The sequence below is a fragment of the Doryrhamphus excisus genome, chromosome 22 (assembly GCF_030265055.1).
Source record: "Doryrhamphus excisus isolate RoL2022-K1 chromosome 22, RoL_Dexc_1.0, whole genome shotgun sequence".
Classification (NCBI taxonomy): Eukaryota; Metazoa; Chordata; class Actinopteri; order Syngnathiformes; family Syngnathidae; genus Doryrhamphus; species Doryrhamphus excisus.
Genome location: NC_080487.1, coordinates 9,855,873 through 9,883,488, shown reverse-complemented (window position 1 = coordinate 9,883,488; position 27,616 = coordinate 9,855,873). Strand labels below are relative to the sequence as shown.

General features: G+C 40.5%; 2 protein-coding genes across 4 annotated transcripts; one reads left to right on the top strand and one right to left on the bottom strand.

Annotated features, from left to right (window-relative positions):
- Nucleotides 1–262: 262 nt before the first annotated feature.
- Nucleotides 263–15,074, top strand: atp2a1l (ATPase sarcoplasmic/endoplasmic reticulum Ca2+ transporting 1, like). 2 transcript variants are annotated; one of them, XM_058062358.1, is made up of 24 exons: nucleotides 263–552; nucleotides 944–961; nucleotides 1,047–1,129; nucleotides 1,607–1,711; nucleotides 3,428–3,566; nucleotides 6,053–6,133; nucleotides 6,212–6,297; nucleotides 6,372–6,669; nucleotides 6,732–6,898; nucleotides 6,972–7,060; nucleotides 7,132–7,234; nucleotides 7,309–7,440; nucleotides 7,782–7,898; nucleotides 8,972–9,190; nucleotides 9,261–9,372; nucleotides 10,530–10,753; nucleotides 10,836–11,056; nucleotides 11,134–11,336; nucleotides 11,419–11,504; nucleotides 13,116–13,249; nucleotides 13,315–13,432; nucleotides 13,536–13,653; nucleotides 13,806–13,851; nucleotides 14,417–15,074. In XM_058062358.1, the coding sequence occupies exons 1-23, from the start codon at nucleotides 435–437 to the stop codon at nucleotides 13,808–13,810; spliced, it is 2,976 nt and encodes a 991-aa protein (XP_057918341.1). In that variant the 5' UTR covers nucleotides 263–434; the 3' UTR covers nucleotides 13,811–13,851; nucleotides 14,417–15,074. The 2 variants fall into 2 exon arrangements, with proteins under 2 accessions (XP_057918341.1, XP_057918340.1); XM_058062357.1 differs by lacking the exon at nucleotides 13,806–13,851 and having other exon boundaries at nucleotides 14,417–15,073.
- Nucleotides 15,075–17,170: 2,096 nt separating this feature from the next.
- Nucleotides 17,171–27,324, bottom strand: LOC131109896 (sulfotransferase 1 family member D1-like). 2 transcript variants are annotated; one of them, XM_058062377.1, is made up of 8 exons: nucleotides 27,225–27,324; nucleotides 23,983–24,126; nucleotides 22,163–22,291; nucleotides 21,105–21,202; nucleotides 20,900–21,026; nucleotides 19,215–19,309; nucleotides 18,950–19,130; nucleotides 17,171–17,875 (listed from the first exon to the last, which is right to left on the bottom strand). In XM_058062377.1, the coding sequence occupies exons 1-8, from the start codon at nucleotides 27,232–27,234 to the stop codon at nucleotides 17,763–17,765; spliced, it is 897 nt and encodes a 298-aa protein (XP_057918360.1). In that variant the 5' UTR covers nucleotides 27,235–27,324; the 3' UTR covers nucleotides 17,171–17,762. The 2 variants fall into 2 exon arrangements, with proteins under 2 accessions (XP_057918360.1, XP_057918361.1); XM_058062378.1 differs by lacking the exon at nucleotides 23,983–24,126 and having other exon boundaries at nucleotides 27,225–27,320.
- Nucleotides 27,325–27,616: the final 292 nt, after the last annotated feature.

Genomic DNA, 27,616 nt, shown 5'->3' with positions numbered 1-27,616 from the left:
TTTCATCCACAGTGGTGGTGACACCACCCTCCCTTCGTCCTGCCACCCCCTTTCTTAGCCCCACCACTTCTTCACCTCCATTTCCAAGTGTCCCCGTCACCTCCTCATCGCCCCACCTCAAGCCGCACCCCCTGACCGCTCCCCGTCACCGTGCCCCGCCACCCTCCATGCTGGAATTTGAAGGCGTGTGTCAGAGGAGGGGGGGGGGTGTCCACCAATCCGGGGACCCCTTAGGTGGTATAAAACCCTGGTCAAGTATGCACTTATTCGCTCTTTCTGTCAGACCAGCACTCCTGAATCGCAGGGTGCCACACTTGAAGGGCGAGGGTGGTGGATCAAGGGTGCACATCATCACTTGTAGACAACAGCAGAGACGCGAGACACAGCGTGGGTAGGCACCGTCACACGGACCGACCCTTGTCTATCCAACCAGGATGGAGAACGCACACACAAAGACCCCGGCAGAATGCCTGTCTTACTTCAGTGTCAACGAGAACACCGGCTTGAGCCCGGACCAGTTCAAGAAGAACCTGGACAAGTACGGCTTCAACGGTAAGAGGAGTTTGGGACACTGCAACATGAGGGGCGGTAGGGGTCTTGGTGGGATGGGTGGGGTGGGGGGGGTCCTACATACGCTTTTTTAGCAACTTGCCTTGTAGCAACAGCTGGTTTGACAAGCAGAGAGACATTGAGAAGCAGAGATCTTTGAGGGCTTTGAAGGGCTATTTAAAGATAGCCAAAGAAGATGGCTGGAGAGCGAGAGAGACAGGTGACGGCTCAAGAAGCTTCCTGGCTTTATATACGAGGGGGGGGGGTATCAGATAATTTTAGGCAGGGGTTTAAAGGGGATGGCTTAGGCGTTAAATGATACGTTAGGATAATTGCTAATAATCAAAACAAACTGAATGTTCTCTCTTCTTTTCTTCTTGGTGGGACCTTCCAGAGCTGCCAGCGGAAGAAGGTAAGCATCAAAACTGATCCACACATCCAAGAGAAGGCATCCATCATGAAGTGTTGATGCATTTTTTTTTTTTTTTTTTGCACAGGCAAAAGCATCTGGGAGCTGATCATTGAGCAGTTTGAAGACCTGCTGGTCCGAATCCTGCTGCTGGCTGCCTGTATCTCTTTTGTAAGTACTGATATTTTTAAAACTCGAAGAGACGCTCAAAACTTCTTAACCCCCCCCACCCCCCACCCCCCCTCTTTGAGGATGACAACTTGAGACAAATTGCAAGTGCTCGGTGTATTAATTCCTGCCACAGGGCTTTCACCCCCTCCAGCTGTCATGATGGCCTTAGAAGGCGAATATTGAGGGGTAAGGGAGGGAGGGAGGGTGAGGGGGTGTGGGGGGGGTCAGGATGGTACAGGGTTGGGGGTTGAGGAGGTTTATTTTAAGGTTAGGCCCCCGAAGCTGAGGAGAGAAACTGAATCCTTCGGGAAAAGGTCAGGACTCAAGGAAAGGAACGATGGGCTCAAAGTTGTAAGGAGATCCAAATATAAGAATAACAATGGCGTCATTTGATTATAATCAATTTATTCATTTATTATATTTCTATTACACTGTAATACCATCTCTATTACATGTTAATTCCCTTTTTTCGTTCAGGTTCTGGCTTGGTTTGAGGAAGGTGAGGAGACCATCACTGCCTTCGTGGAGCCCTTTGTCATCCTCCTGATCCTCATCGCTAATGCTGTGGTCGGAGTGTGGCAGGTCAGTCACCCCTAGCCTAGCCTAGCCTAGCCTATGCTAGCCTAGCCTAGCCTGGCACATTGGGCAATAACACATATCCCATTACAGAGGTGATGTCAGAAAGGACACAAGCTTGGGTTACTTGGCTGTTTGTGCTGCTCAACTATCACTTTTTGGAACCGGGAGGCTAAAAATAGCAGTTTTGGCTTCTCCGATTGTTGTTGTTGTTGGTGTTGTTCCACCGTTTAGCAAACCCGACGTAAACAATGTCATGTCAGGACGACATTGCATTGCACTACACAGGTAGTGACGACATGACAACGAAAAAGCTACTGTTAAAAAAACATTATTTTATTTAGCATACTTCCATATATTATTTATTTAATGTATTTAACTTATTGAATTTTGATTGATTGAAGTTGTAATACTTTTTTTATTAGTGAGTGAGACCCAAAAATGATGTGGTATTGCAGTGGTTTTCAATTCTTTGCTAATACTACCTTTTTTGCAAGGAAAAGGAACATTTTACTTGAATTATAGCCAAGCAAATCTTTTGGGTAATGTATTTGTAATTTTTTTGTGAATCTAATATGATTTATTTAAAAAAAAATTACCACCAGAATTAGGATTCATACCACTGCTTGAGGATCAATAAGCATTAAGCATTAGTAGAATTACTTACTTATTAGTATTACTTATTAGTATTACTGGTTGCAGCAGTCTTTATTATTTTTTATATTTTATAATAATAATACATATTTATTATTATTTTTATTATTTTTTTATTAATTTTATTATATTTATTATTTTTATTATTATTATTATTATTGTTATTATTATTATCGTTGTTGTTATAATCATTATTACTATTAATAATATTATTATTATTGATATTAATAATAATAATTAGTAATTAATAAAGGGGGAAATACTGATACTGATCAGTGGCCGATCAATCAGTGCATCCCTAGTATTAATTAGTTTTATTCTAGTTATAAAATAATAATTACTTATTATTATTATTAATATTATTATTATTATTAATAATAATAATTTTTATTTTATAATAATATTATGTTATATAATTTTGCATCACAATGCTTCTAACAATAATGCTCAATTCCAATTGAGCATTATCTATTATTATTTGTAAAATGCATCATATACTCAAAACCACTATAAACACATTTTTAAAAATATGATAAAATCTTAAAATATTTTACAAAAAATTAAACAGTAATCATAAAATGATTGTAAATATTTATTATTAGTAACATAATTATTGTGCTCTCCTCGGTGACAGAATGTGCGTGTGTTGATGCCAGATGTTTAGCAGCAGCAGCATTCCCATTGTGCAATGCAAACACCTCTGCAGGCATGCCGTTAAGTGCTTGGCACTGCTGTTAGGCATTTGTCAGTGCAGGAACATTATCACATCCCTTTGCCAAGTATTTGTCAAGTGTTGTGTGTTTTTTTTTTTTTTTTTATGAATGAGAGCACCCCAGCATTTATCATTCCTTATTGTCAGTTTGAACAATGCATTACAAAGTCATGTAATAAGCGGATGAGCCTTGTTTATATATATATATATATATATATATATATATATATATATATATATATATATATATATATATATATATATATATATATAACTTAGCCATGTTGACATCCTAGTAGCTGACCTCCTTTTTTTTGTATTTTACTGATATGAGTTTATATGTGTGTGTTACACAGGAGCGTAATGCTGAGGATGCTATCGAGGCTCTCAAGGAGTACGAGCCTGAGATGGGCAAAGTCTACCGTTCTGACAGAAAGAGTGTGCAGAGGATCAAGGCCAGAGAAATCGTCCCCGGAGACATCGTGGAAGTGTCTGGTAAGATATGTTAACATTGTTTATGTTGGGTTTTTTGGGCAATAGTTTGATTTCAAATGTATGTTACGTATTTACACCTGCGCAAGTCAACCTCATCTTGAATCAGAATCATAAATCAGAATCAGAAATAATTATTGCCATTCTAGGAATTTGTTTTGGTGAAGAAGGTGCAGACACATCTATTAAAAAAGAATGAAAAATACAAAATATATAGAATAAACAGTATAAATATATGTACACTGTTTTTTTGTTATTCCGGAAGTCTGATTGTTTTTCCTGAGAGTCCAAACTGGGCGTTAATTTAACGCATATAGTGAAAGTGTCAAAGTGGCAGGATGAGGCTGGGTTGGGGTTCCGGGCCTTGTTGATGAGGCGAAAGGAGTCGGATGAAGCAGAGCTTAATTAATCCCATTCCTTCTCCATGTCTTCGTAATTACCCGCGTACCATTTTCCAAGTACTTCATGTAACTACTCACTTCACTTAACAAAATACTATTATGTCTGAGTAGCAAGTCCATTCCGTTTTATATTATACCGGCGTACCTAATAAAGTGACCAAGCTGGTGGAAGCCTCCATGTCTTTTTAAGGCGATGCAAAGCTGCTCGGCTGTGAAAACATGCTGACTGGAGCAAAACAAAATCACAAAGTATAAATACCCTGGCTAGCACCTGCTGCACCGCTTCTCCATAACCTTACCCACCCACCCACCCTCCCTGCCATCGCGTCCACTTTGTCCACCTGTTGCCCCCCTCCGGCGGCTGACAACCGAACCCTGCAGCCCCCCCTTTCGTGGCATCGGTTTACCCTCCGCACCCTTACGAAATCCATGGATCAAGTGTAGAAATGTTGCGAGAGTTTCTCCCTTACAGTCACTTGAATATTATGGGGTGTGAGAATTATTCATGTTCTTGGAGAAGGTCATCACATTTTAGTCAGTTATGGCTGCAGTACACGGTTAGTACACCTGCACCACATAATTTAATACAACATCCCACTTTATTAAGATTATAATGCATCATTGATTGACACTTGGAGTATTTAATGGCATTAACCATCGCAAACTCCATCGTCAATAATACTGTTAAACAGAACAAGATGGACTAAAAAGTGGTACTTTTTAATATTCATGCATTATTCACTGAGTAATGGAGGAAAATATGCTATGCATATTTCAATCTTGAAAATCATACAATTGTACCAATTGGAAAGCAAAATTCAGATATTATAGTGGACAAAATAATGTTTTATAACGAGTATAAAACTAATTAATACTAGGGATGCACTGATTGATCGGCCACTGATCAGTATTGTCCGATTTCCCTCTTTATTAATTACTAATTTTATTAATAATTTAGATTTTTTTTGGCAGTCAAGGAACCTTGGACTTGTCCTGACTCTCTCTCTCTCTCTCTATATATATATATATATATCTATATGATTAATCTATGTGATTGGTATCGGACGATTTCAGCCCTGGATGATCTGTATCGGCCACAGCAGCATAAAACACTGATTGGATCATCCCTAATTATTACTAATATTTTTATTTGTTTTGTTATGTGGCACTGATTTCATTCATTCATATTCTACCGCTTATCCTCACAAGGGTCGCGGGGGCCCTGGAGCCTATCCCAGCTGTCTTCTGGCGAGAGGCGGGGTACACCCTGGACTGGTCGCCAGCCAGCCAATCACAGGGCACATATAGACAAACAACCATTCACACTCACATTCATACCTATGGACAATTTGGAGTCGCCGATTAACCTAGCATGTTTTTGGAATGTGGGAGGAAACCGGAGTACCCGGAGATAACTGGGGAGAACATGCAAACTCCACAGAGATGCGGAATCAAACTCGTGTCTCCTAGCTGCGTGGCCACGTGCGACCCACTCGTCACCGTGCAGCCCCAGATCAAACTATTCATTCATTCATTTTCTACCGCTTATCCTCATGAGGGTCGCGGTGCATGCTGGAGCCTATCCCAGCTGTCTTCGGGCGAGAGGCGGGGTACACACTGTGGACTGGTGGCCAGCCAATCACAGGGCACATATAGACAAACAACCATTCACACTCACATTCATACCTATGGACAATTTGGAGTCGCCAATTAACCTAGCATGTTTTTGGAATGTGGGAGGAAACCGGAGTACCCGGAGAAAACCCACGCATGCACGGGGAGAACATGCAAACTCCACACAGAGATGGCCGAGGGTGGAATTGAACTCTGGTCTCCTAGCAGTGAGGCCTGCGCGCTAACCACTCGCCAACCGTGTAGCCTGGCACTGATTTTACTACAAATTATAATATTATCAATGTTAATCATGTTTTTTAAGAACACCATACATATGAAAGTAATCCTAATTAATTATTAGTAATGAATAATAACAAAAATTGAGCATTATTATTTTTGCAATGGAGGAATTTTGTAGTATTATTTGTATTTGGGATGATATTTTTATGTGTGATTTTTATGTGTGATTCCCAGTTGGTGACAAAGTCCCCGCTGACATCAGGATTGTTTCCATCAAGTCCACCACCCTGCGTGTTGACCAGTCCATCCTCACTGGTGAGCGGAGTTAAATTTATACGTACGGGTGTCTCTGTTGGCAGTTTTTAAGCTACATTTCATCCCCCCCCCCCACAGGTGAGTCCGTCAGTGTGATTAAGCACACCGAGTCTGTGCCCGACCCCAGAGCTGTCAACCAGGACAAGAAGAACATGCTTTTCTCTGTAAGCATCCTCCCACCATCCTCGTGATGCACTCTTGGAGCTTCTGTCATAGGTTCTTCTCCTTTCCATGACAGGGCACCAACATTGCTGCTGGCAAGGCCATCGGTGTGGCCATTGCCACCGGAGTTTCCACTGAAATCGGCAAAATCCGTGACCAGATGGCTGCCACCGAGCAGGAGAAGACCCCTCTGCAGGCTAAGTTGGATGAGTTTGGCGAGCAGCTCTCCAAGGTCATCTCTCTGATCTGCGTCGCCGTGTGGGCTATCAACATCGGCCACTTCAACGACCCCGTGCACGGAGGCTCATGGATCCGTGGCGCTGTTTACTACTTCAAGATTGCCGTCGCTCTGGCTGTGGCCGCTATCCCTGAAGGTAACACGGACGGAAGAACCACAGTGTTTTTTTTTCTTACGAGTTCCTCTGATGTTTCTCAGGTCTGCCTGCTGTCATCACTACCTGCCTGGCTCTCGGCACCCGCCGTATGGCCAAGAAGAACGCCATCGTCAGAAGCCTGCCCTCTGTGGAAACCTTGGGCTGCACCTCTGTCATCTGCTCCGACAAAACCGGCACCCTGACCACCAACCAGATGTGTGTGACCAAGGTGAGTCCTCTTAAAAAGTCCAAATTTTGACAAAACTTGGACATGAAACACCTGACCTTTTTCTTCTCTGTAGATGTTCATTGTCAAAAGCGCCGAGGGCAGCCATGTTGACCTTGATGCTTTCGATATCTCCGGCTCCAAGTACACCCCAGAGGGCGAGGTGTAAGTGGACTATTCCAAACCACAACCATGATCAGTTCCCTTTGAACCATCTCTGATTTTTCCATGTGCAGTTCCCAGGGTGGTGCACGGACCAACTGCAGCTCCTATGACGGCCTTGTTGAGATCGCCACCATCTGCGCCCTGTGCAACGACTCCTCTCTGGACTACAACGAGGTCGAGTCCGCTGCTACCGCGTTTTCGGTGACGCGGAACGATTGAGCTGTATCACCGACATCTGTCTCCCACAGGCTAAGAAGATCTATGAGAAGGTCGGTGAGGCTACTGAGACAGCTCTGTCCTGCCTGGTCGAGAAGATGAACGTGTTCAACACCAACGTGAAGAACCTGTCCAGAATCGAGAGGGCCAATGCTTGCTGCTCCGTAAGATTCCTTTTATTTTATCATCAGGATCCTTGTAATCCAGTCTGGTACTATTAACCACTAAGGCTTGGTACTGGGTTAGTACCAGTAGTAGTATAGATCTTGGACCTTGGTTGGTAGTGGTTTTCATCTGCAAATAGCAACGCTAAAAACTAAAACCGCTTCATGTAGGACATCCAAATTGGACATAAAGGCAACATTTTGCACCCGTTTCTGTGCTGAAGTTACTAAATATGTACCAGTACTCAAGTGACTCCAAATACTAAAGGGATCCTTGACATTATTTATAATGCACCCGTGTTTTTGACAGTCCATCTAATGGCCTCTCCTTGGTCCATCAGGTCGTCAAGCAACTGATGAAGAAGAACTTCACTCTGGAGTTCTCCCGTGACAGGAAGTCCATGTCTGTGTACTGCACTCCCACCAAGGGTGACGGTGGCGCCAAGATGTTCGTGAAGGTTTGTCGCCTCCTCTCTTTACACAGCTTTGGTGCCTCAGAAGATGATTATAACAATATATGAAAATATGAGCTGGAAACCTCATATTACAAATATACAACATAAGGTGGGCAGAAATATTTCAATATTGAACAAAGCAAAATTTGTTCTCAATCAGAAATCACTCCACACTCTTTATTGCTCTCTGGTTCTACCATATCTTACTTATTGTGTGGAAATATGGGCTAATAACTATAAAAGCAATCTTCACTCGCTAAATGTACTGCAAAAAAGGCCAGTAAGGATAATTCATAATGCCGCCTACAGAGAACATACTAACTCCTTATTTCTAAAATGACAAATACTTCAACTTGCTGATATAGTTCATCTTCAAACAGCTAAAATAATGCATAAGGCTAAAAATAACCAATTAGCTAAAAATGTCATCCAATACTTCTCTACAAGAGAGGAGAAATATGATCTCAGGGAAGAAGTACATTTGAAACACTTCTATGCTAGGACTACGTTAAAAAGCCATAGCATTTCAGTATGTGGAATCAAACTACTAACTACTAATTAAATACTACTACTAATTACATACTACTAATTTAATTTAATTTAATTTAATTTAATTTACCCCGCGACCCTCGTGAGGAAAAGTGGTAGAAAATGAATTTAATTTAATTTAATTTAATTTAATTTAATTTAATTTAATTTAATTTTATTTTATTTTATTTTATTTTATTTTATTTTATTTTATTTTATTTTATTTTATTTTATTTTATTTTATTTTATTTTATTTTATTTTATTTTATTTTATTTTATTTTATTTTATTTTATTTTATTTTATTTTATTTTATTTTATTTTATTTAAAAAAAAACATAAATTATATTAGAAAGGCAATAAGTGAACAAATGTAACAGTGACTGATTGTAAAAGTACCAGATGGAGGGGTAGGATTTAATAAGCTTTGCTTCTTCCTACTCCTTTTGGACATGTGGAACTGTGAACTGATTATGTGATGCATTCAATTGTAATCTGATGCATGTTCAAATGAAATAAAACCATTACCATAAACACCCTACCTCCGCAGGGTGCCCCCGAGGGTGTCATTGAAAGGTGCGCTTACGTACGCGTCGGCACCACCCGCGTCCCCCTGACCAACACCATCAAGGAGAAGATCATGGCCGTTATCAGGGACTGGGGTACCGGCCGCGACACCCTGCGTTGTCTGGCTCTGGCCACCCGTGACACCCCTCTGAAGCCAGAAGAGATGAATCTGGAGGACTCCACCAAGTTCGCTGATTACGAGGTGAGAACTTGACGATGGGACCTCTCAGTTTGTTGGAACCGTGACAGTGACAAGGACCTTCTCTTCTTAGAATGACCTGACCTTTGTTGGCTGCGTGGGCATGTTGGATCCCCCTCGTAAGGAGGTGACTGGCTCCATCGAGCTGTGCAAAGCTGCCGGAATCCGTGTAATTATGATCACTGGTTAGTATTCACAGCTAGGAGACCAGGGTTCAATTCCAACCCTCGGCCATCTCTGTGTGGAGTTTGCATGTTCTCCCCGTGCATGCGTGGGTTTTCTCCGATTTCCTCCCACATTCCAAAAACATGCTAGGTTAATTGGCGACTCCAAATTGTCAGGGCACGGGTGGGCAAACTATGGCCCGGGGGCCACATCTGGCCCACCAAGTGTTTGAATCCAGCCAGTTGCTTTCTATGTATTTCAACTGGAAACATGACTTGCAAGTCGAATGTCTTATTAGTAAAAAAAACAACAAAACTGTAAAATTAAATTACATAGTTTGATGTAGTCTGATGTTTAAAGTACTCTGAAAAAGGGACATGAGAACATACTACTGATAGTATAACACTTTTACAGATAAAATTAGATAACAATAACTCAAGGAGGGCTGCACGGTGGACGAGTGGTTTGTGCACCGACCTCACAGCTAGAAGACCCGAGTTCAATTCCACCCTCGGCCATCTCTGTGTAGAGTTTGTATGTACTCCAGTTTCCTCCCACATTCCAAAAACATGCTAGGTTAATTGGCGACTCCAAATTGTCCATAGGTATGAATGTGAGTGTGAATGGTTGTTTGTCTATATGTGCCCTGTGATTGGCTGGCCACCAGTCCAGGGTGTACCCCGCCTCTCGCCCGAAGACAGCTGGGATAGGCTCCAGCACCCCCGCGACCCTCGTGAGGAAAAGCGGTAGAAAATGAATGAATGAATGAATTAATGTAACATTTACAAGGCTTCTTGGCTGCACAGTGGGGGTGTGGTTAGCGCGCAGGCCCCACAGCTGGTAGACCCTAGTTCGATTCCACCTTCAGCCATCTCTGTGTGGAGTTTGCATGTTCTCCCCGTGCATGCGTGGGTTTTCTCCGGGTACTCCGGTTTCCTCCCACATTCCAAAAACATGCTAGGTTAATTGGCGACTCCAAATTGTCCATAGGTATGAATGTGAGTGTGAATGGTTGTTTGTCTATATGTGCCCTGTGATTGGCTGGCCACCAGTCCAGGGTGTACCCCGCCTCTCACCCGAAGAAAATGAATGAATGAATAGCTGATAGCACATGCAAGGTATGGTTATGTCATCGTTTTCCGAGTCTTTAACCCCCCCATTTCCTGCCACTTTTCAGGTGACAACAAGGGAACCGCCATTGCCATCTGCCGCCGTATCGGCATCTTCAAGGAGGATGAGGATGTTGCCAACAAGGCCTACACTGGACGTGAGTTTGATGACCTTCCCAGCCACGAGCAGTCCGAGGCTGTCCGTAGAGCTTGCTGCTTCGCCCGCGTGGAGCCATCGCACAAGTCCAAGATCGTGGAGTTCTTGCAGGGTTATGATGACATCACTGCCATGGTAAGAACCGCATCTTCAACCTCAGGTGCTGATGATGTCGACGATGAACCAAGTCATCAGATTTCTTTATCTTCCACCGCAGACCGGTGATGGTGTGAACGATGCCCCCGCCCTGAAGAAGGCCGAGATTGGCATCGCCATGGGCTCTGGCACTGCCGTTGCCAAGTCTGCCTCTGAGATGGTCCTGGCTGACGACAACTTCTCCTCCATTGTGGCCGCCGTTGAGGAGGGCAGAGCTATTTACAACAACATGAAGCAGTTCATCCGATACCTCATCTCCTCCAACGTTGGCGAGGTTGTCTGGTAAGGGAAGCCGCCATGTTTGATTCAAGTTAGTAAGAACGCCGTTGTTTGATTCGTTCTTGTTTTGTCCTGGACAGTATCTTCTTGACCGCCGCTCTGGGTCTTCCTGAGGCTCTGATCCCCGTCCAGTTGCTGTGGGTCAACCTGGTTACTGATGGTCTGCCTGCCACCGCTCTGGGATTCAACCCCCCTGATCTGGACATCATGGGCAAGCCCCCACGTTCTCCCAAGGAGCCCCTGATCTCCGGCTGGCTCTTCTTCAGATACATGGCCATCGGTGGTAGGTAGCTTGTAGACATGATCTTCTTGATCTTCTTGACTTGGTCAATTTTTTTCCCACACACACTGGTGTCTTCTCGCAGGATACGTCGGTGCCGCCACTGTTGGTGGAGCTGCTTGGTGGTTCCTCTACGACCCCACTGGTCCCATGATCACCTACCACCAGCTGGTTGGTGTTGTCTCTTGGCCGTACCGCAATCTCACCTTCTCCATCGCACATTTAAATGTCAAGTTCTTTCGGACTTATGCTAATGCTAATTACTCCTCTTTAGGATAGAATCTACCAATTATTTACTTTGTACAACCATCTAGTATCATATAATAACTATAACAGCAATCTTCACTCGCTAAATGTACTGCAAAAAAAGGCCAGTAAGGATAATACGTAATGCCGCCTACAGAGAACATACTAACTCCTTATTTCTAAAATCACAAATACTTCAACTTGCTGATATAGTTCATCTTCAAACAGCTAAAATAATGCATAAGGCTAAAAATAACCAATTAGCTAAAAATGTCATCCAATACTTCTCTACAAGAGAGGAGAAATATGATCTCAGGGAAGAACTACATTTGAAACACTTATAGGAAATTGAAAAAATTTGAATTTAAAATTTAAAATTTAAAATTTAAAATTTCAAATTTTAAATTTCAAATTTTAAATTTAAAATTTAAAATTTAAAATTTAAAATTTAAAATTTAAAATTTAAAATTTTAAATTTTAAATTTTAAATTTTAAATTTTAAATTTTAAATTTTAAATTTTAAATTTAAAATTTAAAATTTTAAATTTTAAATTTTAAATTTTAAATTTTAAATTTTAAATTTTAAATTTTAAAATTTAAAATTTAAAATTTTAAATTTTAAATTTAAAATTTTAAATTTCAAATTCAAATTTTTTCAATTTCCTATAAGTGTTTCAAATGTAGTTCTTCCCTGAGATCATATTTCTCCTCTCTTGTAGAGAAGTATTGGATGACATTTAAAATTTTAAATTTTAAATTTTAAATTTTAAATTTTAAATTTTAAATTTTAAATTTTAAATTTTAAATTTTAAATTTTAAATTTTAAATTTTAAATTTTAAATTTTAAATTTTAAATTTTAAATTTTAAATTTTAAATTTTAAATAAAAAAACCATTAAAAAAATTAAACATTAATTTTTTTTAATTAAAATAATTACAAAATAACTTAAACTATATTAGGAAAGCAGGAAGTGAACAAATGTAACAGTTACTGATTGTAAAAGTACCAGATGGAGGGGTAGGATTTAATAAGCTTTTAATTAATTTTTTTTAATTGAATTATACGTATTAGGAAAGCAGGAAGTGAACAAATGTAACAGTTACTGATTGTAAAAGTACCATTTCTATATATCACTATATTGACACTTACTATGGTACCCATTATGTCATTGGATGCTCATATCACCTCATACTTTGGTACGTGACAAAAAAAAAAAAACAAAAAAAAAACTTAAATTATATTAGGAAAGCAGGAAGTGAACAAATGTAACAATTACTGATTGTAAAAGTACCAGATGGAGGGGTAGGATTTAATAAGGTTTGCTTCTTCCTACTCCTTTTGGACATGTGGAACTGTGAACTGATTATGGGATGCATTCAATTGTAATCTGATGCATGTTCAAATGAAATAAAACCATTACCATAATGCATGTCGTAGTTATGTCACCTAGATCAAGCCAGCTATTGTAATTGACCCAAGTGACCTCGCTCATTTTGACGCAACATTAACCCAAATCTCTGTACCTTCTCCCTTCAGTCCCACTTCATGCAGTGCCATGACGAGAACGAGGACTTTGCCGGCATCGAATGCGAAATCTTTGAGGCCGCTCCTCCCATGACCATGGCTCTGTCTGTGCTGGTCACCATCGAGATGTGCAACGCCCTCAACAGGTACTACCCCTAAAAAAAAACGTAGATGTATTCATTCTCTCATGTTGTCGTATCTTTTTTTTCAGCTTGTCTGAGAACCAGTCCCTGGTCCGCATGCCCCCATGGAGCAACTTCTGGCTGCTCGCCGCCATGTCCCTGTCCATGTCCCTGCACTTCATGATCATCTATGTTGACCCTCTGCCCGTAAGTTCGCGCATAAAGACCCTCAGCTCCATCTGAGCATCTGTCGATCTACTACCTCCAAGTCCATGTCTTCTGAAATAACCCTTTGCACACCCACCTTCAGATGATCTTCAAGTTGACCCATCTGACCGTGGAACAGTGGGTCGTCGTGCTCAAACTCTCCTTCCCCGTCATCCTCATTGACGAGGTGTTGAAGTTCTTCGCCCGTAACTACGTTGAGAGTAAGTACCCTCACGCCGCCGCTCTTCGCTGCCCTGACCTACCTTCATCTTGACCTTAATTGACCTTAATCTTACCCTGTGAGCCCATCCTGCAGGTTCATATCATTGACTCTCCATTCGTTATGACATTAACCCTTTCTGTTGATTTCCAGACTAATTCAGTCCACCATCATCGTTTAGCCCTGTAACTAAAGCAAGGTACTATACATCTTTAAACCAAAGCATGTTTTTTATTTATTATATGTCATTTTTCGTCCCATATGACCTCATGCACATCCATGTTGCATGTCATGAATTGCAGGTATATGGTTACAGTTTGTCCTCTTGCTGCATTTTGGATGTGTGTTTGTATGCTGGAGACCGTTTTTTTTTTTTTTTTTTTTGCATTACTGGTGTCACATGACCTCGGAGATATTTCAATGGTGAGTCCCTCCCCCACCCCCCACCCCCCTCTTATGAGTACCAACTCAGCATTTGCATGATTTGAATTGCGTATTCAGTAGCAAAGTTCTTGTTTTGTGTTAAAATTATGCAAATTATCAGCATAATTAGATGTACGGTTTTGGCACGATTAAATTTGAATTGTTTATGGAAGTAATGTTTATGTTCTCGGGAGGTCCTAGTTTGCTTGCTGTTATTAGATTTGATTTGATTAGATTTGAAGAAAGAGAAAATATTTTCTCTTTTTTTTTATCTCTGTCACTTTTCCTTTTGTGCCGCCATTTCTTTCCCTTTTCTAACTAATGCTTTTTTTCTCTGGTAGGTACAGAGTCTAAATAGAGATGTAGGAGATCTTAAAAAGGTTGGATTGAAATAGGCGAAGAAGAAAGAGAGAGAGAGAGAAAGGGAGAGGAACATCACAACCATAAAGCCCTACTGAACCAACCAACAGAGGAGAGAAGATAAAACACAGGGAAATGTGAAAAAAAAACTAACAAAATGTGTTTTTAAAAAAAATTCTATTTTTTAAATTAACACATCACCTGCAAAGAAATATTTAATATTTTATTCTAAAAAAATAAAATACATATTATTAAAAGTGATTTTTTTTTTGTTAACCTCGGATATTCTATTCTCAGCTGTTGTGTTTTTGTGTCCTCTGTCCATCTTCCTATGATTGACTTTCCAGCTCATGACTTTTAATTCTAGTCTTTACTGTCTTGTGCGGCCTTCCCTTGCTTTATTTAGTGTAGGCTTGCATTTCATGACATCATTAAAAAGGGCAGGAAAAAAAAAGAAAAAGAAAAAGCCAACATCCATCCAGCTGCCAGGGCTTCTTTATATATTTCTAGGCAGTGCCAGTCAGTGGTCTCTTGACAGACGTTGGGTATGTCCACGCAGTCTCAACACTTTTGGTCTTATATATTGTTTACGTGATGAGATATTAAATAAAATGATGATGACAAATTTTGTATTGTCGAGCACATTTTTTTTTTTGCTTTGTATTTACTCATTTACAAGTCCTTGTTTGGCTTTAAATTGTTAATGTTATAGAGCAGTGATCTGAATGGTATGTTCAAGTTCCTCATTTTCTCCTTATCTGCCTGCTCAGGCTGTTGAGGACGCAAAAATCCGCACACTGATTACTTTAATGTAGAAAATTGTAAATCCGAATTAATAGTTACGAAATGAGAGATAAGAAAATCCACTTCATGTTTTTTGTCTTGTTTATTTACACACACGCAATGTAAAAGGCCGTTTTTTTGTGATGTTCGGAGTGTCCCTGAATGCATCTTATTACAATGAGGAGGTGTCGAATTAGTTCCAGGATGATCCGTGCACGGTCGGTTGGAGATGCATGCAGTAGATGATGTAGGAAATGTACTGCAGATGATGTGTTCAATTGTTGCGATTTGTGGGATAGGTGGAGATTCTGGAAGATCTCGAAAGCTTATCTCTATAGGAGTTTACAACTCAATACAACGGGGGATGAAAAATTAGCATAATAGGTCCCCTTTAAGCAGAAACTTTATTTAATCACTTGCTATGTCATATAATTACTGTAATGGTAATTGATCCTCCCTCCAGTTATTAATAACCACCACCACACATACTAAAAATGCATAAAAAAGACCTGAAATACCCAAATAAATCCCCAAAGTCAAAGTATATGGTACACTCGCAATTACATGAACACATTTATGCACACAAAGCTGACATGTCAAAGAATGAATGAAATGCGGGTTCCTTCTACCAGTTATTAATGATAACCATCTTGCACAATAGCAACACATAAAATAGCAATTATATATATATATATATATATATATATATATATATATATATATATATATATATATAATAAAAAAGTGTTTTTATTTTCTAAAAGTACATATAATGCCATTCTATTTCATTTATTCATTTTCTACTGCTTTTCCTCATGAGGGTCGCGGGGGTGCTGGAGCCTATCCCAGCTGTCTTCGGGTGAGAGGCGGGGTCCACCCTGGACTGGTGGCCAGCCAGCCAATCACAGGGCATATATAGACAAACAACCATTCACACTCACATTCATACCTATGGACAATTTGGAGTCGCTAATGAACCTAGCATGTTTTTGGAATGTGGGAGGAAACCGGAGTACCCGGAGAAAACCCACACGAGATGGCCCGAGGGTGGAATTGAACCCTGGTCTCCTCGCTGTGAGGTCTGCGCGCTAACCACTGGGGCCGGTTTATTTTGGTTTCAATGCAGATCCAGTACCTCTAAAGTTGGTAACTCATAACAAGATGGTGTTTCCAGCTGGTACAGGATCATGGCTACCAAGATGTATCTGTTTATCTGTTCAGCCATCTAAATGATCAGTATCCGTATCTGTACTTGTACTTAGAAGTACTGAATAGAGTACATAATGAGGATTTTCTTTCATGACCGTTACGAATAATGACGAGCTGAACTCATTTCACGCTTGTACTTGGCAAAAACGCATGATCTGTTAACCAAATACTGTTTTACCTGGGAATTTGTCTAATCAAATGTTTGCATTTCATTTGTTTGTTCAATAGATGAAAGTAAAAGTAATGTTAGGTCAAGCAAATTGTTTATTTATTGTTTATTGTCTTAAAATAAACTGACACCGCCTCACTTTGGGTTTCTGTCCTGTATTTGATCGGAAAATATGCAAATTAAATTTGACTTTGCGTGTTCTTCCAGTGCGTACGTGGATTTTATCCGGTTTCCTCCCACATTCCAAAAACATGCTAGGTTAATTGGCGACTCCAAATTGTCCATAGGTATGAATGTGAGTGTGAATGGTTGTTTGTCTATATGTGCCCTGTGATTGGCTGGCCACCAGTCCAGGGTGTACCCCGCCTCTCGCCCCGAAGACAGCTGGGATAGGCTCCAGCACTCCCCAACCCTCTTGAGGAGAAGCAGTAGAAAATGAATGAATGTAACATTTACAAGGCTTCTTGGCTGCACAGTGGTGGTGTGGTTAGCGCGCAGGCCCCACAGCTAGTAAACTCTAGTTCGATTCCACCTTCAGCCATCTCTGTGTGGAGTTTGCATGTTCTCCCCGTGCATGCGTGGGTTTTCTCCGGGTACTCCGGTTTCCTCCCACATTCCAAAAACATGCTAGGTTAATTGGCGACTCCAAATTGTCCATAGGTATGAATGTGAGTGTGAATGGTTGTTTGTCTATATGTGCAATCTGTGATTGGCTGGCCACCAGTCCAGGGTGCTCGAATTTCGTGGCGCAGCGCAAGGTGATAATTTGGTTCAGGACACCACTTGGTGCGCTTACTATTTGGTAATTTTATTAGACTGTACTGCGCCGACGTGGGCATGGCGGCGCACCAGGGGAGGAGTCCACATTTTCAGTTTGGCGACAATTTTCGAGTTCGAGTTTTGGTGACAAAGGTGCGGAGTAAGTTTGCCATCTCCGACCAGGCGAAGCGCAGGCGAAGCGCAGGCGAAGCGCAGGCGAAGCGCAGGCGAAGCGCAGGCGAAGCGCAGGCGAAGCGCAGGCGAAGCGCAGCCCGTGTAATATTAAATTGGCTGACAAGCGGACAGTATAGACACGTCACTAAAACCTCACAGACCAAACATTGGCCATGACTGTATAATAATTCTTATAATTTAATAGTATGTGCAGGAGTTAACTGCTAGCTAGTTTAGAGCTGTGTTCTGAATGGTATGTTGACATTTTTCATTTTCTTCTCGTAGTCTTCATCAAACTCTTTGGCTTGTTGTGGTGTAAAATGATTCTTCCAATCGCCGACTTCTCCTGTTAAAGACAAAGAAATGTTGTTAAATTAAATTAAATTAAATTAAATTAAATTAAATTAAATTAAATTAAATTAAATTAAATTAAATTAAATTAAATTAAATTAAATTAAATTAAATTAAATTAAATTAAATTAAATTAAATTAAATTCATTCATTCATTTTCTACCGCTTTTTCCTCACGAGGGTCGCGGGGGTGCTGTAGCCCATCCCAGCTGTCTCCGGGCGAGAGGCGGGGTACACCCTGGACTGGTCGCCAGCCAATCACAGGGCACATATAGACAAACAACCATTCACACTCACATTCATACCTATGGACAATTTGGAGTCGCTAATTAACCTAGCATGTTTTTGGAATGTGGGAGGAAACCGGAGTACCCGGAGAAAACCCACGCATGCACGGGGAGAACATGCAAACTCCACACAGAGATGGCCGAATGTGGAATTGAACCCTGGTCTCCTAGCTGTGAGGTCTGCACGCTAACCACTCGCGCACCTTGCCGTCTAAATTAAATCAGACAAGTGTAAAGACTGTGAAGAAGGGAAAAAAATGCTGAATCAGGTGCAGTAACTCTACTAACCACCAGAGGCCATTGTTTTCCTATAATACCAGGATACGACTAGTAGATCGTGAAAGTAGTTTGAGTCGATCGTGTGAACCACAGAACTACATTACGTAGAAGACATTTTTGTCACAGCGAGTCCGCCATCTTGTGTAGCACTAGCTTGTTCATTTGCGACTTTCGACGTTTTTACCGATGGGAAAAAAATGCTGAATCAGGTGCAGTAACTCTACTGACCACCCGTGGCGGCGGCGTGGCGGCGGCGACACCACCGTGCTTTGTGTGTTGTGTCCGGGTGTTAGCTTTTTACGTCTTTCTATTTCTATGATGTAAACACATCAGTCAGCTGACATTAAGCTCCTCTCCTGATTCGCTGTTGCTAGGCTCCATCCTGCCTCCAGTACCCAAACAAGGATAGTCAGAGTCGGTGGGAGATGTTCAGGACTTGATCATTCTAAAAGTGCTGTAGCTTGTGTGTGTCTGTGTGTGTTGACGTTGACGTTTTCAAGCACCTTTTCTCATGAAGGTGTAGAGCGAAAGGTCAAAAATGGTTTTGGACATAAAAGTGTAGTTGGCCATCGGGTTCTCCTTCATGCTCTTGAAGGACGTCAGTTCCACAATGCGGCTGATGATGTCATCAGAGAATGACAAGTCCAGGTACTTCATGATGCGCTCCACCTCACGCCGAGGGTTCTGGATGGGAATCAACAATAAAGCAACTGAGCCTGGCTATAAAAACACTGAAAGCTTTTATAGCAGAGTTCAGACATTATCTACCTCTTTCATGTCTTCATAGAAGAGGTAAAGGATGTTTCTCTTTTCTCGTTCCTCCCAGTAACCTTTGACGTGATCATACCAGGAACCCCATGCCACTGCAAGAAAAAACAGTCCCCTAAAATCAGGGGTCTCAAACTTGCGGCCCGCGGGCAAAATGCGGCCCGCGAGACGCTAGTTGAGGTCCCCCACCTTGATACCAAAGTTTAACGTTGAAATGACAGCTTAAAGCTGTCTGCACACCGGACACAATTAACATGATTTTGCCCCACCCATACTGTTACCCCGCCCTGTTTTGATTTGGATTAGCAATGAAGCTAAAGGCTTATGGGTACAAATAAATGCAGGAAATGATTTGGAATAAAACGCAAGATAAAGCATCTCATCAAACATGTTGTTAAAGTTACGACGCTGCGTACGATGCTAACTTGCTAATTGGGTAAAATGATTAAGTTTCATTAATGTTCATGTTAAAGGTTAAATAACTTAATACTGTACATTTGAATCTGAAAAAAATAATTTCTCTACCAACTGTATGTGGTTTCTTACGTTTTTCTTAATTGCTGTTTTATTATTATTATTTTACTTATTTATTACTGATTGATTGATTTATTGTCTTTATTATTAATTTGTTTATTTTTTAAATCTTATTTTGTGTATAGAAAAATAAAAATTAAGATATTTGAGAACAGTGGAATGTTTTATCAGATATTTTGAACCCTGGTCTCCTAGCCGTGAGGTCTGCGCGCTAACCACTCGTCCGCCGTGAGTCGATCGTGTGAACCACAGAACTACATTACGTAGAAAACATTTTTGTCACAGCGAGTTCGCCATCTTGTGTAGCACTAGCTTGTTCATTTGCGACTTTCGACGTTTTTACCATGGGGAAAAAATGCTGAATGAGGTGCAGTAACTCTACTGACCACCAGAGGCCATTGTTTTCCTATAATACCGGGATACGACTAGTAGATTGTAAAAGTAGTTTGAGTCGATCGTGTGAACCACAGAACTACATTACGTAGACGACATTTTTGTCACAGCGAGTCCGCCATCTTGTGTAGCACTAGCTTGTTCATTTGCGACTTTCAACGTTTTTACCGATGGGGAAAAAATGCTAAATCAGGTGCAGTAACTCTACTGACCACCAGACGTCATTGTTTTCCTATAATACCAGGATACGACTAGTAGATTGTAAAAGTAATTTGAGTCGATCGTGTGAACCACAGAACTACATTACGTAGAAGACATTTTTGTCACAGCGAGTCCGCCATCTTGTGTAGCACTAGCTTGTTCATTTGCGACTTTTGACGTTTTTACCAATGGGAAAAAAAATGCTGAATTGGGTGCAGTAACTCCAATAACCACCAGAGGCCATTGTTTTCCTATAATACCAGGATACGACTAGTAGATCGTGAAAGTAGTGGAATGTTTTATCAGATATTTTGGTGTGTAAAACCGAAACCAAAGTACTGAAAAAGTGTAGGGTATAGCAGAAGCAAAAGCATTGAAGATTTTATTGACTTTTTTTTCCAGTTTTTAATTAATGCGTTTGTTTTTTGTTTTTTTTGAAAACCTGATGCGGCCCGGCTTCACTCAGAACCTAGCTCCGGTGGCCCCCCAGGTAAATTGAGTTTGAGACCCCTGCTTAAAATGGTGAAGTAGTCCACACATGACACTCCTCTACTTACATTGTCCATGCATGAACTTCTGGATGTAGCCCTCCCAAGGTCCAGGGTCAGGGTGGGTGAGATTTATTTGATCAAAATAGAAGTAGCTCACCAGGTTGTCCTTCGCATTGCGAGCCACGTAGATCACCTTTGTGCATACATTATCATATTATTGAATGACAGCGTGGTTGCTAGTTCTCATCCCTGCAACGTCCCAACAACTTACTTTGCATTTGTTTTCCCAAAAGCCTTTTGGAACGAGATGAAAAGGCAAATGCGTTTTAATAACTCTTGGAGGTTCCATTGCCTTCAGGAGATCAAGGCCTGGGGATTTACAACAAAATGACAGCATCAGTATAATTTTGTAAATCCATTAGGGCAGGGGTGAGCAAACTACGGCCCGGGGGCCACATGCGTTTTAAAGTATTTTGATCCGGCCAGTTGCATTCTAAGTATTTCAACTGGCAACATGACTAGCAAGTCGGATGTCTTATTTAGTTAAAAAAAAACAAAAAAACTAATTCATTCATTCATTTTCTACCGCTTATCCTGACAAGGGTCACAGCGGTGCTGGAGCCTATCCCAGCTGTCTTCGAGCACGCCAGCCAATCACAGGGACATATAGACAAACAACCATTCACACTCACATTCATACCTATGGACAATTTGGAGTCGCCAATTAACCTAGCATGTTTTTGGAATGTGGGAGGAAACCGGAATACCCAGAGAAAACCCACGCATGCACGGGGAGAACATGCAAACTCCATACAGAGATGGCCGAGAGTGGAATTGAACCCTGGTCTCCTAGCTGCGAGGCCTGTGCGCTAACCACTCGTCCGCTTTGCAGCCCTGATAGTATAACACCTTTACAGATAAAATTAGACAAATAATTCAAGGAAGGCTGTAGGGCGGTTGAGTGGTTAGTGCGCAGGCCTCACAGCTAAGGGACCCGAGTTCAATTCCACCCGTGTGTGTGGCGTTTGCATGTTCTCCCCGTGCATGCGTGGGTTTTCTCCGGGTACTCCGGTTTCCTCCCACATTCCAAAAACATGCTAGGTTAATTGGCGACTCCAAATTGTCCATAGGTATGAATGTGAGTGTGAATGGTTGTTTGTCTATATGTGCCGTGTGATTGGCTGGCCACCAGTCCAGGGTGTACCCCGCCTCTCACCCGAAGACAGCTGGGATAGGCTCCAGCACCCCTTGCGACCCTCGTGTGGATAAGTGGTAGAAAATGAATGAATGAAAATATTTGCCCACCCCTGCATTAGGGGGTCTACACACCTGAGGGGATCCCTGGTCGAGTGGAATTCTCCAGGAAAGGCATTCGGACTGGTATGGGGGCGCTTTTGCAGGTCTCACTGTCGCCATTGTGAAGAAGCAAATCCACTGTCTCCTGGACCCACGTGGTCCCTTATCACCAAAAAGAACAAGATGTTATCCTAATTTGTTATCCTTGAAGATTTATAATCATTTGACAAATAGTCAGAGGTGGGGTACACCCTGGACTGGTGGCCAGCCAATCACAGGGCACATATAGACAAACAACCATTCACACTCACATTCATACCTATGAACAATTTGGAGTCGCCAATTAACCTAGCATGTTTTTGGAATGTGGGAGGAAACCGGAATACCCGGAGAAAACCCACGCATGCACGGGGAGAACATGCAAACTCCACACAGAGATGGCCGAGGGTGGAATTGAACCCTGGTTTCCAAGCTGTGAGGTCTGCGTGCTAACCACTCTACCACCGTGCAGTTTTATTTAACTTAAATATTCATTGTTTGTACAGTCAAACTTTTTATTATGTATGTTAACATTGGTCCTGCTTTCTTTGACATGCTATTTAAAATAAGTGTGTTGTAGGACCGTGTTTCTCAATAAATGTATTAAATTGAAACCTGAAAAATGCAACAAAATGGAGAGCAGTGAAGCATAGAAATGTATTAAAATTGCATGCTGGGTAAGACAAATTCAGACACTAAAGTCCTCCCTGCATCATGCCTATCCTGACAGTTCACCATGCAGGGTTTCATTACATTTGATGTCTGTTTGATGCAATTTACGGCAAAATAAGGTCACTATGAAAAAACGGACCTTATTCATATTAATTGAAGACGCCGACACTAAAGTTTAAGCGTCACCCTTTTGTCTGCAGCAGTTTTGGACTAAAATAGTTTTCACATGACTGTGAATGTACAATCTTCGCTCACTAAATGTACTGCAAAAAAGGTCAGTAAGGATAATTCATAATGCCGCCTACAGAGAACATACTACCTCCTTATTTCTAAAATCACAAATACTTGAACTTGCTGATATAGTTCATCTTCAAACAGCTAAAATAATGCATAAGGCTAAAAATAACCAATTAGCTAAAAATGTCATCCAATACTTCTCTACAAGAGAGGAGAAATATGATCTCAGGGAAGAAGTACATTTGAAACACTTCTATGCTAGGACTACGTTAAAAAGCCATAGCATTTCAGTATGTGGAATCAAACTATGGAATGGATTGAGTAAGACCCTCAAACAATGCACAACGATGAGCCAATTCAAGAAACAATACAAGCAGTTGATGTTTGCTAAATACAAGGATGAAGAGTCTTGAACCAGTCATGATGTGCTATATATATATCACTATATTGACACTTACTATGGTACCCATTATGTCATTGGATGGTCATATCACCTTGTACTTTGGTACGTGACAAATTAAATTAAATTAAATTAAATTTTGTTAAATTAAATTAAATTTGTTAAATTAAATTTTGTGAGATTAAATTTTGTTAAATATTTTTTAAATTATTTTTAATTTTTTTTTTAAAATATGAAATTCCTTTTTTTAATTTAATTATATTAGGAAAGCAGGAAGTGAACAAATGAAACAGTTACTGATTGTAAAAGTACCAGATGGAGGGGTAGGATTTAATAAGCTTTGCTTCTTCCTACTCCTTTTGGACATGTGGAACTGTGAACTGATTATGTGATGCATTCAATTGTAATCTGATGCATGTTCAAATGAAATAAAACTATTACCATTACCATTACATTTAAAACGAAAAAGAAAGTGTGAGTACCACACGGTCCGAGAACATCATACCTGCTTTAGGATAGGTGGCAATAAGAAGGTCTGAAGGATCAGGACAGAAAGCCGAGACATTGTTGTAGTTGTTGGCGATGTGTTCCATCACGTGAACCCCTTCCACCTGAACCAGTAGATTGGAACGTTTGCGATCTTGGTTCTCTGACATGACCGAAGTCAAGAATTTGTAAAAAAAAAAAAATGTTTTAACTTCCAAAAATATCAGGCTGCAACGTTGCAAGACTGCTTTATCTTGTTTCTTCCACGTCCTGTTGGGTATTCATCAGAGTCTTGGCTTCGTAAATCATAAATGTGTCCGTTTTTAAGTGACTTCAACATGTGATCTTCCACTCAAGGCAGCAACTGGTTTAGTATAAACAGTCTATGACATGTCTCAACAACACTTGTTTACCACACCCTTGTTTAACTTAATTAAATGAGCCTGCCTGCCATCTTATTTCTACCGTCTCAGTGCTTATCCATTTGTGCTTTCTCAGCAAAGAGATAAGAGTCATTGTTTATATACCCAAACTAAGAACATGGTTAACAATGGAGTGTCTATGGGGGTATTTTGTGAAGTTTAGTGGGAGACTGTATCTCCATGGTAACTTAGGCTAAACTCATAAACAGGTTATGTTGAGGCTTTCGGCTTAAAATCAGCTAAGAAACTGCGACTGTTTAATTCATATGGAGATGACGTCATCATTTATTGAGAAGCTCGGAGTTTCCCAAAGGAGACACGGAACAAAAAATATCTATTTATTAGCGAGAGAGGTTTTCAGATGAGGGATTATACTAGATATGTTCACTTTTTGAGGCGAGAACCAGGATTAACAGTTACTTCGTAGAGTCCCACCAACGTGTGCTAAATTATTTCTTGGTTTATATTACCCACAGTAACTAAATTTCAAAGTTTTGTCGTTTTCGTAACATGTTTAATTGCATATCAGGTGATACAATGTCAGCAGACATTGCGTGTGAATGCTGAAAAGCTGAAGTGAAACTGAAACACTTTGACAACGTACCAAAATTTAGAACGAACACAGGAGCTGTTGGGAAGCTGAAGCTGGACTGAAATGCTGTGGAAATATGCTAAAAGTAGCATGAAAATTAAAGTAAATCGGTAGTTTGAGCTCAAATCAGGAATTGAACCAACGATCTCTGGATCTGGATCCGAGCACTCTACCAGTTGCACTATACGACTTTTACTAATTTACCACAATTGGGGTAGCTGAAGCTGGACTGAAATGCTGTGGAAATATGCTAAAACGTAGAATGAAAATAAGAGTAAATCAGTAGTTTGAGCTCAAATCAGGAATTGAACCAACGATCTCTGGATCTGGATCCAAACACTCTACCAGTAGCACTATATGACTAATTTACCACAATTGGGGTAGCAGTCGGGTAGCTGAAGCTGGACTGAAATGCTGTGGAAATATGCTAAAACGTAGAATAAAAATAGGAGTAAATCGGTAGTTTGAGCTCAAATCAGGAATTGAACCAACCATTTCTGGATCTGGATCCAAGCACTCTACCAGTTGCACTATATGACTTTTACTAATTTACTACAATTGGGGTAGCAGTCAGGTAGCTGAAGCTGGACTGAAATGATGTGGAAATATGCTAAAAAGTACAATGAAAATAAGAGTAAATCAGTAGTTTGAGCTCAAATCAGGAATTGAACCCACCATTTCTGGATCTGGATCCGAGCACTCGACCAGTTGCACTACAGGACTTTTACTAATTTATCACAATTGGGGTAGCAGTCGGGTAGCTGAAGCTGGACTGAAATGCTGTGGAAATATGCTAAAATGTACAAAGAAAATAAGAATAAATCGGTAGTTTGAGCTCAAATCAGGAATTGAACCAACCATTTCTGGATCTGGATCCGAGCACTCTACCAGTTGCACTATACGACTTTTACTAATTTACCACAATTGGGGTAGCTGAAGCTGGACTGAAATGCTGTGGAAATATGCTAAACCGTAGCATGAAAATGAGAGTAAATCAGTAGTTTGAGCTCAAATCAGGAATTGAATCAACCATTTCTGGATCTGGATCCAAGCACTCTACCAGTTGCACTATACGACTTTTAGTAGTTTACCACAATTGGGGTAGCTGTCGAGTAGCAGAAGCTGGACTGAAATGCTGTGGAAATATGCTAAAACGTAGAATGAAAATAAGAGTAAATAGATGTTAACATTATTTGTTTAATGTTGTGTATTTAGTTTGTGTATTTAGTGTTTTCGTCATTCTATGTATATGTGTATATATATTTATTTTTGTAGTTCTATGTACTGTAACACTCTACGCTCATCCAAACACCAGACCAGGCGGGGGGAACAACAGCCATTTTTTTTATTGAGCTAAAAAGAACCAAGCTTCTTAACAAGGGCTACTGTTGCTGCCGTAACCCACGCCTACAACTAACTAACATGCGGGTTCTGCCTCACTTCCTGTCCGTCACCCCTTTTCCTTCCCAACCCCGGAACATATCACTCCATTGCAACACATGCGCAAATACAACACATAACACATGATACCCCTAAGGGTCATCACAGTCCACAAGTAAACACACTGTGTATTTAAATGCAATGTGTGTATTTACTTACCTTTTGTCTTCTATTTATCTGACACAATGGCTATAGGCTATACAGATATATAAATATATATCAGATTCTCAATAGTTTTTCAACTCATAGGGTTGCGAAACATTTCTGTTTCCCTTTTTTTTTGATGCGTGATAACGTAGCTCCCTTTTTTGTCCCTCGGCCCACACCGTAGTTCGATTGAAGCACGGTGGCTCTGTAGCCACAAGCTGGAACAAATATTAATGGGAAATTGAGAAAGAAAATAGTATTTTGATTGGTAAAGTTAGCTTCAAAGCCCTGGTATATGGCTATTGCAGCAAGATTAAAGTTATTTGTATCTACTGTTGCTGAGTTTGACGGCTTACATCGCCTGCCAGAGACTGGAGCAGTGGAGGTATTGTTTTTATTGTCATATACAGTGCTACCTTGGCATAAGAGTGTCCCAATTAACCAGTGTTTTAAAAAAAAATACATTTTAACATCTCTGTGCTGATTTTTGCATTGAACTGCCAGCTAAAACAGCTACTATTGACGGGCTGTCAATGTAATGACCGTGGCCGAAGTCCAGTGTTATGCTAGCATTAGCCATTAGCCATTTAGCATCGAACTAGAAAGGGGAAGATTTTCAACAGCGATGTTATTGATCCTATTTAAATCATTAAATCTTACCTTTATGCATTCCCACATAGTATCAGCATATGGAGGCAAATATGAGTATAAATACATCCATACATCCCTCTTCTTCGCTTCTTCGCTTCGGAGAACGGTGTATCGATGCGTTTAATGACCGTCAAAAAGTAGGACAAATCGCAGCTGCTATTAAACATTCAAAAACTGTCGTATTTCTAATGAATAGTTACAGTATTGCAATAAAATAATATTTACTGTAATACAATGCTTGATATTTATGTATTTATGTGTTTTAAAAGAGAAATTAAATTATATTGAGTTTGCAATTTTAATTAACTGTTTTTTTTACAATTGTCCTGTGTTTTAGGTATTTTCATTTCATTTCATAAAGGTAAGGTGCATTGAGGCAAATTTTTAATAATAATCCTTTC

Coding starts and splice junctions, on each gene's coding strand:
- atp2a1l (XM_058062357.1), top strand. CDS start 435: ATGGAGAACGCACACACAAAGACCCCGGCAGAATGCCTGTCTTACTTC. Junction 11,057..11,133: donor AACGTTGGCGAGGTTGTCTG/GTAAGGGAAGCC, acceptor TGTCCTGGACAG/TATCTTCTTGACCGCCGCTC. Junction 13,433..13,535: donor TCTATGTTGACCCTCTGCCC/GTAAGTTCGCGC, acceptor ACCCACCTTCAG/ATGATCTTCAAGTTGACCCA.
- LOC131109896 (XM_058062377.1), bottom strand. Junction 19,131..19,214: donor TCTATGAAGACATGAAAGAG/GTAGATAATGTC, acceptor ATTCCCATCCAG/AACCCTCGGCGTGAGGTGGA. Junction 17,876..18,949: donor CTACACCTTCATGAGAAAAG/GTGCTTGAAAAC, acceptor TGTCTTTAACAG/GAGAAGTCGGCGATTGGAAG.